Source organism: Nesoenas mayeri (assembly GCF_963082525.1).
Source record: "Nesoenas mayeri genome assembly, chromosome: 7".
Lineage (NCBI taxonomy): Eukaryota > Metazoa > Chordata > Aves > Columbiformes > Columbidae > Nesoenas > Nesoenas mayeri.
In genome coordinates this window covers 35,415,051-35,436,365 of record NC_137551.1, presented here as the reverse complement: position 1 = coordinate 35,436,365, position 21,315 = coordinate 35,415,051, and the positions used below count along the sequence as shown (strand labels likewise).

The window sequence follows — 21,315 nt, the reverse complement described above, 5'->3', positions numbered from 1 at the left end:
ATGCAAGATCAAATTCTGGCTACTGCTGTATTCCCTCATTAAAAGTAAAGCAAAGTTTTCTTCAAAACCAGCTTGAAAACTGGCTTCTTGACATTTTGCATCTCACAGTGGGCCTGTAAACTCAATTTTCCTTGATTTATAGTACTCTACAACTCCAAATTTGTTCCTTGTGTGCAGATGTTCTCATGTTTACTAAATGTGGGATTCCTTTATGGGCAAAACAGATCCTCCCCAGTACCAGCCACTTCATTTGTAAACGAAGCCTAAAGGCACTTAACATTTGGTCAAAATTGGTCAAAAGGTTCAAGAGCGATGAGTAGGGAAGAAAGATCGCAAAACCAAACCAAACTAAGTGTTGCTTCTGAGCAGTAGAATTCTTCACCTGTTGTAGCTGTGCTGGTGAAAGAAGTGTGTGGGGAAATATCCCATTATTTATATGAGAAAACATCTCATAATCCTAACTTTAAATTAAGAATTAAAAGATCACATTTTTGTCTCGCCACATAACGATAAGATTTCAAAACCATAATTTATTATATGTGAGTACAAAGTGACATAAGCTACTAATAGGAAAATCAGGGTTATTGTAGAATATATCCTATTATTGCTCTTCAGTGCCCTACAGACAGGTTTCTAAAAGGCAGACTGATGTCTGACTTAAGTCATCCTATTAACTTGTTGTTCTTCCCAATCCCGAAAAGTTCTTCCAGTACAGACTGAGTTGCAGGATCAGCACAGCGCATTTTCCAAATACAAGTATACTACTTTAGATTGGTATTCTTGCAACTGTCACTGGAAAACACATTTGGAAACTCACCAGTTCAGACTTGAAATATCCTATTGTGTTTTCATCTAACTGAAAGTATCTTCTCTTCCAGTTCTTCATCTGTTACGAGAAAAATAAATATGTATATACTTTTATATAAAATACAAATATATTTACATCTTCTATTACTTATTTATATACTTAACTATATTTGTAATTGTAACCTATACTTACATTATATTGTATAATCCCTATTCATAATTATTAATCTACAAATTTATAACTTTTATATATTACATACATTTATTTATGTGTTGTACATACATATAGTGTCCCCAAAATAATTCTGCCCAATTATTTTTTTTAAACTGCAAAAATTAAAAATTCTGAACTTTATTTTCTATTCTAAGGATTTCCCTATCTCCACTGAAACTGTGGCAACTCAGCAGCACAAATATCCCATAAGAAATGTAAAAAGACAGTGCATTAAAGGTTTCTTGTTTATTTTTAACAAAAAAATGCATGTTACAAAAAGAAGCTTGGTAATCCAAGAGGAAATGAGTCTGAGGACCCATGAAACACACTATTCCTGCTTAATCTGAACTATCTGTTCCTTCTTTTCAGAAGGCATCATGTGAGCAGTTCCACTTGCGCTAATCAGTCTGACAAGTTGTACAATTCTTCCTCTGAAGTGAAAAATTAGCTTTTTGAAACATTTCAGTGATTTAAAAAACATACAGACATTGAACTTGTGCCTTAATGTAGATGCTTCTAGTAAGCAAAACAAGAATCTCTGCGTAACTGTAGAACAGAAGAACTAGTGGCACACACTAACAATAGCATGAAAGTATCTGTGCACACAACTTTTCCCTCTCCAAAACATCTCCAGCAACGTAACACTGAAGAAAGTCGTGAAAAGAAGTAACACAGACATGAATTACGTGCTACTGGAGGGTAAGTTTTATCTTTAGCCATCATTAAAACTGTCAGTAGGGCTAAAATTACTGGTAATTATGCCCTTCCTGTTTTTAATCATCTACTTCATAACTATCACCTTAAGACCTTTGTTCTTTCTTAATGAATCACATTAATCTTAAATACTTACCACTGCTCCCTGTTTTACACAGTAGCCAGCTTTGATAATAGCATTATCTGGGGGATGCTTAGCCGTAAAATAAGGAAGGTGACTTTGTGACCGTTTCAAATAATTTCTATCACTCCCTTCGCTGCACTCACTGATTTCTTCTTTCTAGAAAAAAGCAGGAAAGTTCAGAATAGTCTCAGGTTTTTTTTTCCTAAAAGTCTAAGAATAGCTATACTAGTTACAAAACAAAATAATTGTATCATCCCCTGACCACAAATCCCATTTCTAACTTGATTGAAAGGATAAAATATTTCAGCTGATTTCCAGAGACAATTAATGAGACTCTCCAAGGGCTCTGGTTGAGAACTTGCAAGCTCTATTTATAAATTATACTAAGAAAGTGCTGAATGTTCTCAATGAGACTCAATGAATAATTTTACAGACCTAAAATCAAGATATATATCTATCTATATCTATCTATCTATCTATATATATGTATGTATTTAGTTCAAACACATAACACGACTTGAAGTGCAAAGCACTAGCGGTGGCTACAGCAAAGAACAAGCTGTTTCTAGCACCACAAGACATCACAATTTACTAACTTTTTCAATGCAGTTCAGGTGTATACATGTCATTTACATGAAAATAATCCAATCTGTAACTATTTTCAGCTCAGGGAACTTCCAGAAACAGGTCTATATCTTCAACACTGCACAGATTCTTCTTCCATGAGCTTGGCCAATCTCTCAAATTGAGAGAAGTTCCTCACACTCACGCCATCTTTTGGCAATGGGTGCTTTACATTTTATTATTACTCCCTGAAAGAGGAACTCCTTCCCTTTGTTTCACCTGCTTACACCATTAGCTTTGTCTAAAAGCCCACAGCTCTCATAGCGGAAAAGAAAGTTTACACCATCTACTTGTGCTGATTGTGATTGTGTAGAGCTCTCACATCCTTCTTTAGTTATTTCTTTCACACACAGGTACCACCAGCCTACTCAGCGGCTCCTCACGTGGAGATCATTCCACATGGTCCAATGAGCACCAAAATCTTTCTCCGAACCTTTCCAGTTCTCATTTTTAAGATGAGAACAACACTGGACACCGTTGGCCAAGGCAGGATTTATTCAGCAACAAAGATGTTTCCTGGTTTGTTCCTCCTCCTGCTAATAAAACTTCATATTTGTGGGTTTTTTCCTGCACTGTCATTGAACAGCGAGATGATATTTTCTTAATGCAGCAGCAACTCCTCCCCTCTCTCTCACGTGGAAATGGTTATTCCACAATCTAGTATTTGATATTAAAACTAAGACTGTTTTTTGCAGAATCCCCTATGTCACATTTGCTTTCAGTGAATTTCACTTGCTTATTTTTTCACACACACCATTTCACAAGGCTCTCCTGCAGTATTTCAACCTGCTCTCATCCTCACTACCTCTAATAACATAGGGTATATACTAATCAGCTGACTTAATCTTCTTGTGTTTTACCCACTTTTCCTGACAGTTAACAATGTCAAAGTTCTGTCTTTTTAACACCAACAATTAATTAATGTTTTCAGCATAGTAACTGATATCTGTGATTAAAAAACCTCATATCTGTGATTAAAAAAACCCCTAAAAATAAATACTCAAGTAATTCCTTACAGTCTTGTATTATTCTCTATAATCTTATATAAAGGGAATAAAATACTCAAACAATCCACCAGTATCAACAAAAGGTTCACAAAGAATAAGTTCTCTGAGCAAGGTGACAAGCTGACAGTTATATCATGATATAGAACTTATTCTCACCTGTCAAACAACAAAGCTTCTACCAAATGATACCACGCTTGTTTCTAGGGTATTACCTGGGTAGGTGTAATGATAGGAACGCCGCCAACAATTTCTGTCCTGTAAGACACTTGCTTCTTTCCACCTGGGCTTTCAGCTTGACGATTCGCATTATCCATTTGACACAAGGGATCAGACTGCTTTGGTACCTAAAAGTGGAATATGATAATTCACGTAAAATATTTCATGAAGACCTAAAAAAAAGCCCTAATCATTATTTAAGCATTTTTCATTTCTCTTCAGCAGGATCAAACAAAGGTTTTCTAATTGTAAAAGGCCAGAAAGAGCTTACAGGACAATTTTTTGCAATGGCTACGCAAAACTGGTGCCAATAAAGACATTTCACCAGGTGACTCAATATCTAAAAATCAACTCCCAGCTTGGCCGTTAAGTGCTAGACTTGATCTTCCAAAAGCACTGCTAATTTGTGGCAGACATGGTTTGTTATTTTTCACTTCCTTTCAGTTTTAGTATAATAATAAGCGCTTTAGAGTGGAGACCGATGCTGCAAAGCCAGCCCAGTAAGGCCTGCCCAGTGTGACATTTGCATTCACGTTCCAATACTTGGCATGAAGATTGCATGTACTGTCTCCATTAATTCTATATATATTGCTAAGTCCCGTCCCAAATGAGCCTCTTTTGGAATATCATTAACTACTAGATAATTTTCTCAAATGTGGAACTAAAACGATCAAGACACCACAGCAATTTAGTTTCCCCAATAAGTGTATTGGTGTAAAATGCTAACTCACATTTTGTGCAAGTAAAGATCTGTAACTTAAGAAATGCACCAACAATTGGCTCCCTAAGGCATTTTCTTTCATAATCTCCTGTCACCACTAGTATTAATATAGTAAATTTGAAGTAACTTCAACAAGAAGAGATAAAAAGTCTCTCGCCAAAATACTCTATCCAGCGATTCATTGGATATTAACACAGGACATCCAAACTCCTTTAGAAAGAAGGGATAGAATAATGATCTTTACACAGTGCATTAACCATGCAAGGCTGACACGTTCAAATCTTGAAATTGAACCAATTTAGACCAAAAGATTTTATAGTCTGCTGTGATTCTAGTTCTGATGGCCAGCATTGCTTACTTAAAAACATAATCACCTTGCAAAGAAGTACAAACAGTCCTGAGAGCACCTTCTCTTACAAATGCCATTTCAAACAGTACTCATAAATCGGTGCACAACGCGCTAGACTGCAAAGGTTCATAGTTATTGTGAAATTATCAGCACTCGTAATGAATTTTGGAGGATTACAATCTACAGCAAGTAATGCTCATATGAAAATAATTGAGTGATCTTAAAAATTTGATTAAATCACTGGCCGTACTAAATAACTTCTGAACAGATCAGCAGCTCAAAGGCTTGTTTTTTCCAAGATAAAATGCTAATGATTTCCCCAGCTATTTAGAATGCAAGTTAAACAGACGGTAAACTGCTTTCAGACTAAATTCTTATCTGATGCAATTTAACTCCTTCACTCTATTTCTTGAATTGAAAACAATTCAAGCCTGGTTGTGCATCCTCGTTATGAAAAACCCAAGTGAGAGGCCTTTGTGTTTGTGGTGTTTTGTTTTGTTTTAAATCTATTATTAGTAGTAATGTTTTTATAATTCCAAATAAAGGTTTACATTAAAATAATGCAAACAACTAATGGAAGGACCCTTATATAACCTAAAAATGAGAAAGTTACTGACAACAAACAGGAACGTGCGCACCCACGCTCAAAGCCCCTTCTTTTGTAAGGGTATGTTCTCAAAACAGTTCATGGCATCACTTCCCCAAAAGCGGAGAGAAAACAAAACCAGAACTTCTGCCTCCTGAAAAGACTGAGGTTTTACATGGGGTTTTCTATCATGTGATGGCAAGCTGTCCTGGTACAAACCAGAAAAGTAATTTAACACTTACCAGAACAATGCATTGATATTTCTTTGAGTATTGAAATCAAGAAAGAGCCTTGGGAACATAGCATATGTTTGGTCATTATTTTAGTGATACTCCCAGATGTATGTGTAAGTTTTCATTGCTTGCAAGTGTCTTCTGGATATTTCAATTAATATTAAATGTGTGTGGTTAATTATGAAATATTAGAAACCATCACACGCTGTAATGAAAGATATTATCACATTTTTGTCCAACTTCCAAAGCAAGAGGTAAAATGAACTCAAGTTTAGGGCAAGTTCTATACAGTTTCTCCAAGACTTAGAAAGTCAACCCAAGACTTGTTTGTAGAGATAAAAACACTATTCTGGCATAAAAACTGGAGGCAAAGGTTACATTTAAGCACCTTGAGAGAGTCACCGTTTAAAAGAACCGCTAAACAACTAAACCACTTACTGTGATTTTGGTAGCTTTGTTCAGAACATTTACCCATTCAACTAGGTCCTGCTGATCATTGGCTTGTAGAAAGTATTTTCTCATCCCTGCATTCATAACTGTTAAAAATGATTACAAAAAGTTAACAATACTGAAATTTAAGAGCAAACGTAATCACATCATAAAAACATTTGATTTCAGATGGAAAATCCAGTTCAAGTTTTCTGCTGCCCTTCTTTTTAATGTCATCTTAAGATACAAGCATCCACTCAACAAGCTTGCTTTATTCTAAAAAAACCCCTCTTTTACTGTTTCGCACAGAATTTGTTAAATTATTTTTATCGCATAGAAATAAAGCCTTGAATTTGGTCAGAGTTCTCTATAGCCCCATTTCCCTTTTCTCAGTTTCCTCAAGCAACTCAGTTTTATACTTGGGGACTTGTACAATTTCTGCTTTCAATACTCTGACCAGTATTTGTTACTCTTTGCAACAAACTCATTGACATGACTATGATCACCAACTTTTTTTTATTTGTGAAAAAGCCAGTAGTGATTACTGAGGACATGATGCTCAGGGTGAAACACTTTAGAATAGAACATAAAACTTCATTTTGCTTTAGTGACTTGGCAGAGAAAGTATATTTTTAGTAAGTTTATATATCTACCTAGCAACACGTAGCATACCTTTATCCAAAAAGGAAAAACATATTGCTGCGTAACAATAAAAATACCATGGCCAGGTATCTCACAAACTCTAAGAACTTATCTTGAAATTAGTTTTAAGGTGAACAGTGACTAAAACCTTCCCAGAACTCTGAAGATTGCAGTTCAAGTCTGAACAGATTTCATTACTCTATACCTATGTGGACCTCAGAGAAAATGAGTTTGGCACCTCTGCTCTATATGTAACAGAACAGTTCTTCAGATCAGCATTAACAGCAAACACATGTCAGAAACAGATATTTTTACTCTTCTATCACTTTTCTCCCCAAAGTGGATGGTTTGAAGCAAACGTTATTAGATGCAAATGTAAATTCAAAATACAGAACTGTAAAATGAGTTGACTGAAACAATAACTCCTGGTATTCAAATAATAAGACAATAAATATCAATTTTTCCTCTAATGCATCAAAACCACTTCAATAAATCAGAAATATTAAAAGCTTTCAGCCAGTACCTTGGATCATTGTGACTTTTTAGAGCCAACCCACTAACAAGAGCAACTTTACAAGTGATGAAGACAAACCGCTCCACACGTGCATGTGCAGAGGAATCAGTAGATGGCACTGAACTGACGTGGGAGGAACCGCTCTGGAATCCCTGAGGCTTCACCCAGAGGTGATTTATCAGCCTGTTCAACACTGCACATGGCAAAGGACACCTTAATAAACATCATCAAACCTTCAGGCGTTTTCAGTAGCTTCATCTGAGCTAAAACTCTTGCGTGAATGCAGCCACAAAGAATGGTTACTCATAAACAGAAGAGGGGCTGAGTCCAGTCTCTACACATACTTTTGTGAATGCCAATTGCTTGTCAAAAAAATCTGGAATTTTGGTAAATTCTGGAAAAATGACTTGTAAGAAAAATCTACAAGCTCTGCTCAAGTTTAAACAAGTTTAGGTAACAATAAACCTAGAAGGTATCCCAAGCAAATTATTTTTCTTCAGTGCAGCAACAGAGGCTGAAGTTTAGCGCAAGAATATTGCCTGACAGTATTTTTAGACCAATTTAACCAGCTCTTTTATCAGTGACATAGATTTCAATAGTTAAATTACTTGTCTTCATATCTAACAGGCACGCCGTGTTTCTGAAAACAGCCATCAGTTTTTATTAGCTTATCTATGGCCCAAAAATTTCAAACATCTGAAGAACAGCTCTCATGAAAAGCCACAAAAACACCTTATGCAGAAGCCAACATTTCCCTTGGACTAAAGAAGAAAAAATACACTACCAGCCGAATCAAGTAACAGAATTGCAGAACATTATCTTTGTTTCAAATTTCTGAAGAATGCACTTGATGCACATGCCGCATGCAAGAACTCACCGAAACAGAATTCTGCCTTTGGCCTCAGCTTAGTTGCATCACTAACCTAGTAGGGAAATTAAGATTATAAATATCATTGTGCATATATAAGATACATCAGATATCACAATTTTCCCCCTCTTTCAAACAACTACATTTGAAGATTAGCAGCATAGCAAGCTTGTTAGGTGTAAACATACACAGATATAACAAAAAATACTATATAAAATTCAGTTCAAGACATGCAACCTATGGTAAGGAGACAGCTTAAGACATATGCTCCTATTCCTTAAGTTTAAGGAATCAATGTTGAAATCTGAAAACATAACGCTTCTACTTGCATTTTGAAGTTACATAACTCAACTGAACTAAACATTTATGGACATTTCATACTGTCAAGGGCACCAGTTGCATTTTGGTTCGTTAATACAAAAAGCACAAGAGCCGCTTTTCAATCAGGAGTTTCTAAAACGTTGCAGAGTTGGAGGAGGAGGGTGGGGGTGCCCTGTTTTGAGAGGCATTGCCATTCTTACATTATAGAGCATTTCTAGCTGGGTTGGGGAGAAGGCAAAGCAGTCTCTCACATCTCTCACATTGAAAACAACTACTACATAACTAGATGAACTATGGAAAAACAAGTAGAGCCTCCTCACAGTGCACTTAAGCTGCCTTAGAAGGTGCGAAGGCACAGCTGCTCCACCTCCCGCTCCCTTTAAAAGGGAGAGACCAACTTTAAGAATTTCTAAGACAACAACGGAGAGGTTTAGGGCAAAGTAAGCACAGAGGAAACCAGGAAGGACATAAGCGGCTCTCCACAGACATTTCTCTATATACAAACAAACAAACCAATCAAACAAAAAAACCCCACACAAACAAAGCAAACAAACACCAAACTAAGGAAGGTGGGAAGATGCAGCATGACTAGAAAAGCAAAAGAAGGATGAGAAATGAGCAGAAAGAAAAGGTAAATTATTTTTTATTCATTTATGTGCTAAAAATTTAACCATGGAGGTTTCCTTATTCAGAGTTTTCTTTCAGACATGTTTGGAAGCAACTGTATACAGAGTCTCATGAACTAAGTACTTTCTACATCTTTGTGCTGTTCTATCTATTGAAGATCATTACTACTTGAGAACTATCGCACCCAAAGACTTCTCTTCCACTTCATAAAGGGCCTGTCTATTCTCCAAGACCAACTGGAATTCAAATACTCAAAAAGTGAAATATACACTTCAGAACCATTAATTTGCAGTACAAAGAGCTGCCAATTGAAATCACAAACCAAACCTAGACAACACTGTAATTAGTCTGTTCTTATTTTAATCTGATACTACTGAAGTGTTTGTAAACACTTCTCTAAAATTCAGGAGTAGCACACAAGCAAAAAGCTTTTTGCAAAATGCTACATAAAAGGCATTTAAAACTGGCTAAAGTCAAGGTCTTCTTGGCAGTTATCACCAAAATTTAGCAACAAGTGTCTTAATTGTCTTACCTTTGAAATATAGGTAAGTTTAATAACTCCAACAGGTGGAGATCCAGAAGGAAGATTCTGAAACAAATAGTATGTTACAAAGTGAAACTAGTTTATTCTCATATCAATGTTTACACCTAAAAAGCAAATAATTGAACTCCACAAACAAAAAGAAAATCCTACATGTATTTATAGACAATAAACAATGTAGGCTCGAAACAGGATCTAAACTACTTGTTTACTATACACACATCTGTTAACCAACTAAAAACAGAAAGACTGCAAGAAACAATACAAACAGTGATTGTTTCAGGGGTTTATGTATTTTACTAGAGGAAAAAGGATTCTTGCAGGTCTGCATCCAGGAAATCCGGAAAGAATACTTTTTCCTTAACAGATGTTGGCGTCTTATGCATTTTGACCAGGGTAGGCGGAAAGGACAAGAAGTGACATTCGGCTGTTACATCAGATACTTCAAAGGCTGTCTCATGTATTTTCCAAAATGGATTGAAAAATCATAGTCTTATTTAATATTAACATTATTAAAGGGAAAGACCGTGATACATTCTAAAGTTGCAGGTAAGCCTAAGTACCATTACAATCCAAAAAGGAGCTGGTTTTTTTGACATCCTTGCTTAAAACATTAGTCTTAACATTTATATTACTATTCACAAACAGCCAGTAGCCTAGAAATACAACATTTAAAGAACTGAGCACCACGAAACATGGTTAACTTTTTTATTAACTGTTTCTGCTGAAAATCTTCCTCATTTTATTCCTTTAAATAAAGCATTGTTTTCCATATACTTTTTCCCATCACAATTTTTCCTTTCAAAATGGCCCTTGATGTTACACATCACAACAAGGAGCCTAATGCTACCCAGAGTCAGAGGGACAGACAAATAAGTGGTTTATACTCCATTTATACTTCAAAGGAAAGAAGTAGGTTAGGTTTACTATAGCCTGGTAACACTGAAATTTAATTTAAAAACTCTTTGCATTCTGCCCAAATAAATACATTTAAGTTCTACTTGATCAGAATAATTTTGATCCCAGCACACACCAGCTTTACAATCTTTATGGTAGAATAATAACAATGTGAGGTTAATGGTGGACTTAAAAAGACTTTATTTGAAGAGCTGAACTGATTTTTACAGATGTCAACAGCACTTTACCAGCAAAGGGCCCAAAGAAGTTCTGCACACGTCACAGACCCATCCTATATGAAGTTTTCATCACTTCAAGGATTAAGAACGGTCTCCACACAGGAGATCTATAAAAACTCTGTTCTTCAAAACTAAAGCAGTGCAAGAAAATCAAGAAGCTTCACCTTGTCTCCAGCAAGACACCCTTTCATTTCTGCATGAATGGTAGCATTAAAAAAAAAAAAGAAAGAAAATCTAAACTAAAAACTCTAAGAGGTGTGCACTACAAATATCATTACAGAATCACAGAATGTCAGGGATTGGAAGGGACCTTGAAAGATCATCCAGTTCAATGCCCCTGCCAGAGCAGGAACACCCAGATGAGGTTACACAGGAAGGTGTCCAGGAGGGTTGGAATGTCTGCAGAGGAGGAGACTCCACAACCCCCCTGGGCAGCCTGGGCCAGTGTCTGTCACCCTTATTGAGAAGAAGTCTCTTCTCAAATTTAAGTGGAACCTCTTGTGTTCCAGTTTGAAGCCAATACCCCTTGTCCTGTCATTGGTTGTCACCGAGAAGAGCCTGGGTCCATCCTCCTGACACTCGCCCTTTATATATCTGTAAACATTAATGAGGTCACCCCTCAGTCTCCTCTTCTCCAAGCTAAAGAGCTCCAGCTCCCTCAGCCTTTCCTCACACGGGAGATGCTCCACTCCCTTCAGCATCTCTGTTGCCTTGCGCTGGACTCTCTCCAGCAGTTCCCTGTCCTGCTGGAACTGAGAGGCCAGAACTGTATACAATATTCCAGATGGGGTCTCACCAGGGCAGAGTAGAGGGGAAGGAGGACCTCTCTCGATCTACTAACCACCCCCCTTCTAATACACCCCAGGATGCCATCGGCCTTCCTGGCCACAAGGGCACAGTGCTGGCTCATGGTCATCCTGCTGTCCACCAGGACCCCCAGGTCCCTTTCCCCTGCACTGCTCTCTAATAGGTCATTCCCCCACTTACACTGGAACCTGGGGTTGTTCCTACCCAGATATAAGACACTACACTTTCCCTTGTTATATTTCATTAAATTTCTCCCCGCCCAACTCTCCAGCCTGTCCAGGTCTCTGATGGCAGCACAGCCTTCTGGCATGTCAGCCACTCCTCTCAGTTTGGTGTCATCAGAAACTTGCTGATAGTACACTCTATTCCCTCGTCCAAATCATTGATGAATATATAATATATATTAGTCTTAATATATATTAGTCTTAAAACTTCTAGAAGAATTGCAATTTTTACAGCATTTCAAGTTTTTGCCCACATGCCCTGGTTATACCCCAGGAGAAACTGAAAAAAAAAGAATCACTCATTGACACCGAGTGTTTGAAGTGTCTCTTATTTCCAGAAATTTCTTCTTTGTCCTCACTGAGAACTGCTAAAAGCTTCAGTCACAAGTCACATTCATTGAGCTGCACATCAGTTACATTTTTTTGTTGGTTCCTTTGAACAGTAAAACTTGTGCATTTTAACTCTGGTCTTCCTGGCAGAACGGTACAGGAACATTCTTCTGGCGGACAGTTTTCAGTTGACCTAGATGCAGTGACACCTATGCTAGAAAATACATGGATGCATGCACACTGTAGAAGTAATTTTTATAGAAAAAATGCTGTCCATCATGATGGACACAGTCTTTCCTCATCCAGATACTACTCACACTGTGTTGAAACTGCAAGCATCATTAGAAACTACTTTTCAATTACTTATTCTGTTGAGGTAAAGCAATATAACAAAGCTAATTGACCCATGCAATGCAAGGAAAACCACACACTTCCACATAAAATTAGAGGTGAATTAAAAGGCCCATGTAGGGAAACTAGGATGTGATTCAGCTCATCTGGTTGTATTATTCAGCACCACCTGGTGCCTGCAGGAACCTGCACTACACACTCAAGACATTTGATAGAAAATAAATATAGCACATCATGATTCAAAACTAATGACCGATTTGTACGTGGGATCAAATTCAGATTCCCATCTCATCCCTCAATCTCCTGTCAATACATAGATTCCATGTGTTGGCAATAAACTGATGTTAAAGTTGTTTTTAATGTTTTACTAGTAAGTGCAATTGGTAATGTTTTAAATAGAAACATGAACTATCGTTTTTTCTTTAAAATACTGCATATATTAGCAGAGAAGAAACACTGATTTCCAGTTATGTCACTTATGTAACTAATTTTTCCCCTCCTAGCTTCCAAGTCCATAAACTAACGTTAAACCAAATTTCTCTTCAGTAAATTCATTAAAACAAATCTAAAAAAGCAGAAAATTGATAGAAGCCAGCAAACGATTGCCAAGAACATCTCACCTGCGGGTTATCCATGTACCACACCAGACTGTCTTCTCGCGTGTCCAGAATGAAGTACCGCCGCAGAAACTTCCCACTATTCTCATTTTCTTCAATATCTAGGAAACCACAAATGCGATTCTGACGATCCACATAAGGCATTGCTGACCCTGAACATCACACTGCAGAACAAAAAGCATAGAAGTTAAGTGAAGTTCCTTGTTACTAATTTTAAGCCTGCTCTGTGCCTCCCCATGACATTTGCAGCAGTTTCAGCCCATCACTTGACGAGGTTTCTAGAGAAGAATAAGCGAAGCGCAGCTGTTTCGCCCACTGCCACTGAATTTTTAGACAGGTCTTTCTTACCACTTTGAAGCATATCCTTAGGATATCTAACTCCCTAAGTGCAAAGATACATGCGGTAAAGAGCAGATGAACATTCAGATTTAACGAGATCACTAAAGAATAATCCAAGATTGTCCTCCACGACTCGCACAAAGTTGAGATAAAGCTCAGTTTCTACTTCCTTCTTTGATGTTGCCTTTCATGGTCAAAAAGGATCTTTGTCAGCATGTCTGACATAATTTTTCATAATTTGCTTAGGCAAATTCAACAAAAAGTCTTTTAGAAATATTGTTCACATTTCCCTTTTTTCCTACAAAAGAACTTCATGTCTAACAGTGTCTAAGAACAGACATCTTTGCATCCTTATGTATTAAACAGTCAAAATGAAGTTGTAATGTACCACAGAGATGTGAACACACTTGCTAGCCCCAAACTGAAGTCCTCAATATCCATGCGGTGCTAAGTTTGAGCATGGTAGGCTTTCTTTTATTTTGGTGGTGGTTGTGTTTATTTTACCTTTTTTTTTTCTTTTAAAAAAATACCTGTACTGCTGACCACCTATTGCCATTTGCCTCCTTCACCTTTTATGGCTCCATCTTACTGCAGGTTATTGCATCACTTTTTTGCTTCCTTTTTATTCTTTTAGGGCCAGTCATTTTACCTGAAGAGCCAGCCTTGTAAGACTAAAGATACATTTGCATACTCATCTAAAACCGGCAATAAAGCAACATTTAAATATGATAAAAATCAGGTCGATATCGATCTTTCCCAGAGGAGGAACTAAACACTTCAGTTTTCTTTACATTTAGTTACAGAACTCAGAAATACGGCGTATTCAAAAATATTAGTGTTAATATGAGACACAGAAAGTATAAGCACTTCACACTTTTCATTAAGGTTTTCCAGCTTTCACTATGTGATACGGAAATGTCTTTTTAATATTGATTGAACTTGTTTACCTTTACCATTTCCTTGCTTAAAGTTATTTGATTTAAATATAGTTGTATACACACAATGAGACAGACACTTGATAACTATCTGTATCTAGCTATTGATAACCATATATCATGTTTTACTGTGGTGTAAGTACATTTTAAAGTGTTTATTTTGGGTAATCAGATATACAGACAAGCCTATGTTTATTCGGGGGGATCAGATATACTAATACGTAGATATATGTTTGTATTTGCAGCTGTCCTTGTATATGACTATTTAGAATACTAGCCAGATTTTGCTTCAACCACTTTGAGAAACCATTTTAAGAAAAAACTATTATCATTATTCTGAGATCATACTAGAAGAATGTCTAGTAAACAGTTTAAAGTCATTTAATTCCACCTGTAAAATAACAAACCACCTTTTGCCCAACACCAAACCAATCTCCCGGTGCCAACTCAAGTCCGATCCGCTAATTCCAGCATCAGGGACCAGATCTAACGAACTCAATTCAGCAGTAGATGCAAAAAGTTGAAGAGACTGAAGTATCACACCGATGACAGACTATTAAAAATGTCAGCTTATGCTAAAAATAAAAACTAAAATATAAAAAAACACAAACCAAACAACATCAAAACCCCAAAACAACAAACTATTGAATTCTCAAGTTGATATTCATTTTTGTATCTAACAAAGTTAACACACTTGTTTGAGATGCAAGGTATTTTCCATACAGCTGCAAGGACATGAACTGGGTATAAGCCTTACATTAAGAGCTTGACTGATTTGTTCTTTCCACCTCCAAAAAGTAAAAGACTCTCCACATTTAAGGTACGCAGTGATGGTTTAAAGCTTCAAAGGCACAGGTTTGTTCTTCAATAAAGTAACAAAATTTCCTAAGGTTATCTCTGTTTTATTAGTGTGCCCCTTTCAATTTAAATGTCACAGGTCTAAAACAAGTTCTTTAACCGAATCGTAATTAACAGCAAAAACAAACACCTGAGCACACTATGAGACAATGTCATAATAGTAACAAATATTCATCAGTAATTTGCTCAGGATCAATTTACACCAAAGTAACATCCCACTATAAACACATCTGTAGCTACGGGCAAGCTTAAGGGTGACTATCCTCTAAATTACACCTCTAAGCAGCCAGAATGTGGCAACACATTTTCATTTAAATTAATTTGAAAATGTGGCATTTACCAGTATTGTCCTCAATTGGGCCAGGTGGTCCCTCAACAAAACATACAGCACTTCCAGGGCACAAATTCAGCTTAATAGCAACAGTTTATGAAGCACAGAAATGCCTTGTGCCTAAAAAAAGCAAATATTGGTGGCTGGTTTCCTGTTTGAGTAGGTTTAAGCTGAGTTCTCCGCAGATGTAAAGAAAACGAAACCAGGAAAACTTGTTTGTGAAACAAGATACAAATTGATTAAGAATCCTTGAATAAAACCAACCCAATGTTAAAGTATCTATATTTCAAATAAATCTTTATGAAAAACAAAAAGGATACCCATAATGCTTTATTATGAGCATACAATCAATACTTTAATATTTTTTAAAATATTTTTTTGAGGGCAAAAGACAAAATTCAGAAGCTTTCTCTTATTCGTCAATATACCAATTTTCACAGAAAAAAAAACCCCTAAATTCATACAGGTTTTCTATCTCAAAGTACTGCTACCTAATTTCTAGTCTACAAAATGATACTATTTGCGGTTCCTTTGTCCTCTGATGAAAATACAGGATGAACTATCATTTATTTAAAAATTTAAGTTGTATAAGTGCTATTTTCTTCAGATTAGTTGGAAATTCCTCATGGCTTTACTGGCATCTACCAGACTGGTGCTCTTGAAGACTTTATGATAAAATAATAAAATCAACTAATGAAATCAAACACAAAATCATGCGATTGTTTCCGGTGTTAAAAGTCTGCTTCCATTATATTACATGCTGGCAAGATTCCACTGTAAATTAATACTAATTCCATTCAGCATTCATTAACCAACCACAATTTGTAGCACACTCACAAAAATCAATTTGTGCCTTTCTTCTAGTTACTAAAGCAATTGAACACACATGACAAAACTACCTCTGTGACACCCTTCCTGGCAACTCCAGACAGACCAAAAAAGCAACAAAGACAGAATGACTACATGACTGCTAAAAATTCATAAAAGGAATTGCAGAACTTCAACAGTAATTCCTCAGCACAGGAAATCTGGCTGGAATATCACCAGCCTAACAATTCACCACAACTTCAACTTGAAAGTGTCTTCAGAATATGGATGCTGTCTTAAATAGATATGATTTATTTTTAATTAAATTATTGTTTCAGGCAATTATAAACAGATCTGGAGATGTTTACTTTATGTTTTACAGCCCTTACTACATGTCCACTTATTTTCTGCAGCAGGATCTGCAGCACAAAACAGTGTAATAATTCTTCTGCCCACTTTTAGAATCAAATATTATAAAAAGATTATGAGTGCTCACAGAGAAAAGCTGAAGGCATCAAACCTGTAACAGATTACATACAACTTCATTTTATTTTGCCTTCCCAGAATGGAGGGGCAGGGGAGGGAGGAGATGTGGGTCAACGCCATAGTGCTACTTCAGAAAAAATATCCCTGTGACCCATTTCCTCTTGGTTCTCACCAGAATCCACCAAAACCTAAAATCTTTTTGAAAACCCATTCTGTAGAATATTTTGACACTCATATGTAAGAATTCAGAAAACTCCCTAAAATTCCTTCTTGGAGGGCTGTGTTCTAATCCAAACAGGTCACCTCGCTTATTTTTGAAGCCTTACATCCCTCTTTCCAGTGGTGGTGTACTAATTTAAGTAGGTACATACCTCATCAGCCCAGCTTCTCTCAGATTTCCCCTCTCACTGCTCCTTCCTCCTGGGTGTACCACACACCAACATTCCTCAACATTGATATCACAAACTGAAGGCTGCCTGGGCACCACTATAAATAAAAATTACACATCACCTTCTCCCAGTTAAATGCATGACTGCACAACTAGAACCTGCAGAGCCACACAAGGATCTCGTTTCACCATTTATAACACACTGCTGAAACTCTACTACATGAATTTATGGTTTGATTTCCACACCAGCACCTGCTCCTGAGTTCACCGCCTTTGTAGTTCGGTTGCAGGCTCTGTATCTTCAAGTCTGTACTATACAGACTATTGAAGTGGCATGCAAGGTAACATTTCTACTGCCCAATCTCTCATTTGATTGCCACAAGCAGGCACAAACCACGGACCGCTGGCTCTACCAGAGAAAGGGGAACTTTGTATGAATAAAAAGACCATGCAACAGGCTTTGCACTATCCACAGGAAAGCTTAACAGCAAGACAAGCGCTGCTCCTTATTGCCTTCTAGCTTTATTTTACATGTGTTTTCCCCAAGCTTTGCATATAATTTTATTATTTTTATTTCTTTAATTCAAACTAACACTTCACTTGCTGCTCTATTAGCATATGGACACTTTCAGCTTTGAATTTAACTTACCACAGGAAATGACTTTGGGGTCCTTTTTCTCTTAGTTAAGATTAAGAAACATACGTTACTACTGATTCACCTCTATGAAAGGATGAACAACATTCCTAAGAATACACTTGATAAATTTAAAATGATGCCATGAGTCATGCCTAGCCCTCCTCCTCACATCCCTTTTTAAGCTCTACTATTATATTTACACCAGCTCCATCAACGCAAAGGGAAGTTAAGCAGCATCCCCAGCGACCTCCAGCCTTTCCTGCAGTTCCAGGGCAGCTTAATTATCGAGTGCTCTTGCTTTTGCCTAAGCAATTACTATCTTGCTGTAAATCAGCTGTTCCCCAGTTGGTCATCTCTTTTACTGGCTATTCACTCCATTTACTGACTCCCAAGGGTGAGGGATGAGTTCAGACTGTCCTGCTTAGACCTTGAAGAACACTGCAAGGAAAGCTTTCCTTCTCACACACATCTAGGACAATAAAGAAGCGGGGGGAAGAAAAACACAACCCTGAGACAATCAGCTCAGAACCGCCTCTGAAAACAAGCCACATAAATCTTCCAGGGCAGTTGTTCAAGCTTTATTTTCAACCCCTTGAATACCTTCCAGATCACCATATAGATAATTTAAGCCAAGAGACAACATCTCTGCTCATCTTTCACAAACCCCTTAAAGTCACAATTTTGTAAATACCAAAAATGGGACAGAAAAACACTGATCCAGGAGCTGGGGAGATGACTTGGGTACAATTCTGATAACAAGCAAAGATAATTTAGGACTGGCTGTCTCAAAATGACATACTGAGCTTTTCTATTTCCCAAAGATCCTTCACTGATTCGTTTTTGTTCTGGAGCACACAACAGACACTGTATGCCTCTGTTAAATGCAGAAAACATGATCTGCTAGAAGCTTATGAAACCGTTAGCAGCATTTTAACCACATATACAAACGAGAACTGGAAGCCTCAGGGACACGCTGTCCCCTAGATTTAGATTCCTTCTCTAAAGTGGTCAAGAAGAAAGAAAAAAGCAGCTGCAAAAGGCCTGTATTCACCTGGAAGAGATTTCCTAAGCATAAGAAGTTAATCTTCAAAATTAAAAAGTGTGAAATAACTAACAGTAGCATTTACCTCTCCCATTCCTGATCACAGTATGAGGCATATGAAACAATACACCCTCCTCCCAGTACCTAATCCAACTGCCAAGCAGGCCACAATATAGAAGAATCATCATTTGTGCTGATGAATCATCTAATAAAACCTCCACTCTTATCTTGCATTTAAGTCTTAGTCATCTTTCTGTCTTCAAAATACATCTGATCTCCTGTTTTCGAGCAGACTGGTTAAATCAGGGTGATCCGGCTATTCTCTCTTTTCCAGCAGACCTCAGTAAATCAAATAACTTCAACTTTATTCCATACTATTTTAATTGTCCCACCAAATGCACTGAGCTAAAGCAAATAAATGGAAGCATCATGTACAATTAGGTCATTATAAAAGACACTCTTGAAATGTATCTATTAATAACTTCAGTGATAACTAGCTTAAAAAGCAATAAAGCAAAAGAAAGCTAAAGAGTAAAAGAACATGTTCAATAACGCAAAGTTTTTACAACAGTCAGAAGTACAGTTTCATCACTTCATATTAAGTCCAGGTAATAAAAGTTACTCAAAATTAGATATAACCAGAGATGAGTAGAAAAGAGGAAAGCAAAATATAGTTACACTAATTCCCTTTGTGTTCTCTCACAGAATTCTAAAAAAAAAAAATTTAAAAGCTTATTAATTTCAGTTACAGGCTAGTTAAAATGCTTAATAATGAAGGTTCAGAGTTAATTATTATTGACAATTATTTTGAATGTCATTATTATGCGCCTTTTCAAAATTTTAAATAATATGTAAAACTCCAAATATGACAAATTATTGAAAATGTTTACATGCACTATTCTATAAAAACGGTTCCTTTCATGACAACTAAACCAAATTAAAAATTAAGCAGGGAATAAGCACATAACTTATTAGGATTACTTATTATTTTACTAGTGAGTAACTAGTAATAATTGTTTAATTTCAATTACTGGTACCTAGTTGGCATTTTTTGAGCCAGTGTTGCCAACTGTCACTCTGAATCCTGGGTACAAACTCACTACCACAAACAAACAGACTTTCTTCCCACGAAATACACACGCACAAAAAAAGAAGCCAGCTGGTTAGGAAACCAACAAGTTGAAAATATCTTCCTCAGTTTTCCCAGAGAACTCTTCCATTGTTGAAGAAATAACAGCATGCGCATAAGAGTGTGTTAGTTTTTTTTTTATAGTACATTCAAAATTAATTTATCTGCCTCACTAGCACCAAAACCTTGTGCTGAAAACATTGGGTAGAAGCCAAAGTGAGTGAAACGTGAGAGCATTGTGGCGGTAAAAGATCCAAAGGCAAGTTCCAAATTTAAATGTAAGAATATAACACTCAGACTAATTCCATTAAGCTGTATATACTTAAGACACAACAAAGCCAGCTCTGAATAGCTGAACACCTGGAAACTGTGATTTCACATTACAGATGTCTACTAGCAGCACAGCATATTTATTACAGGCCAGCAAAACACAAGTTTAAGACAACATTTAACAATCTGGTTTACAAGTATGTTTTTTTAATGCTCACAATGAAAGTATGGAGTCTAACAAGGACTGTAAATAAATTATTTTTGAGTTAAAGTATCAAATAATGAAAAGAACACTATCAGGTAAATATTTAGTTTGACCCTTTCTAAAAACAGAAAAGGATTCAATGAAAACAAAGCACACAAAGTAGCAACTGATTACCAAATCTGATTTTATAGATCTATTTTAGCAAATTCAATGCAGACTAAAAAAATGCAATGGTTCATCTACATTAATACTCTGGGAGGGAAAAACTGTTGCCTGTACAGATGATGTTCAGTTCATTGCATAAGTCACCATGTTGGCCAAAATACCTGCTACTGTGTGTGATATCTCCTCCAGAATCTATCTTACTTATCAATCACACTAGTACTACACAAGGATTCCAAGCTATTAGGACTAATCTCGGAGCTCTTCAGTAAGCAGAAGTTTAGCCAAAGTTCCTTAGAACGAACGAGGTTTTGTCTGTCTTATGTAAGTGAACCAATATTCATTTACAGAACACATGCCAGCTCCTGTATACCATGTGAGGGGAGAAAATTAAGCTCCCATCAAACGGCAAGGTTTTCAAGGCATGACCTCCCCCTTGCCTTTTTTACACTCCTTAAGTTAAGAAAATGCAATTCCACTCTGGTATATTTAATAAAAGTCTCACCTGACATACAGAGAAAATATCTAATATTTTATATTAGACAAGTTTAACCGCTCTGATAGGTTCTGCAGCACAGTGCCAGCATGCTAACACTTCACTTGAAGCACATACTTCACTATAACTTCTCCCAAAATTCATTTCCAGCAGCCTTCCTCCTTAGAAGCAAGCTGTGAGCTCCTTGCATCAGGTACAGCCCATCCCTCGCTGCTGACCTTCTTCCTT

General features: G+C 36.8%; 1 protein-coding gene across 5 annotated transcripts in view; it reads right to left on the bottom strand.

Moving 5' to 3' along the window:
• The window catches only part of PLEKHA1 (pleckstrin homology domain containing A1), a 37,997-nt gene that overhangs the window by 10,246 nt on the left and 6,436 nt on the right, over positions 1-21,315 (bottom strand). For all 5 annotated transcript variants that reach the window (XM_080347372.1, XM_080347376.1, XM_080347374.1 and 2 more), the window contains exons 2-8: positions 13,006-13,166; positions 9,529-9,585; positions 8,058-8,103; positions 6,034-6,131; positions 3,703-3,834; positions 1,872-2,015; positions 818-886 (exon numbers count right to left, since the gene is read on the bottom strand). In XM_080347372.1, coding sequence (XP_080203498.1) covers positions 818-886; positions 1,872-2,015; positions 3,703-3,834; positions 6,034-6,131; positions 8,058-8,103; positions 9,529-9,585; positions 13,006-13,146 — 687 coding nt within the window. In that variant the 5' untranslated portion in view covers positions 13,147-13,166. The remainder of the gene's footprint in view (positions 1-817; positions 887-1,871; positions 2,016-3,702; positions 3,835-6,033; positions 6,132-8,057; positions 8,104-9,528; positions 9,586-13,005; positions 13,167-21,315) is intronic.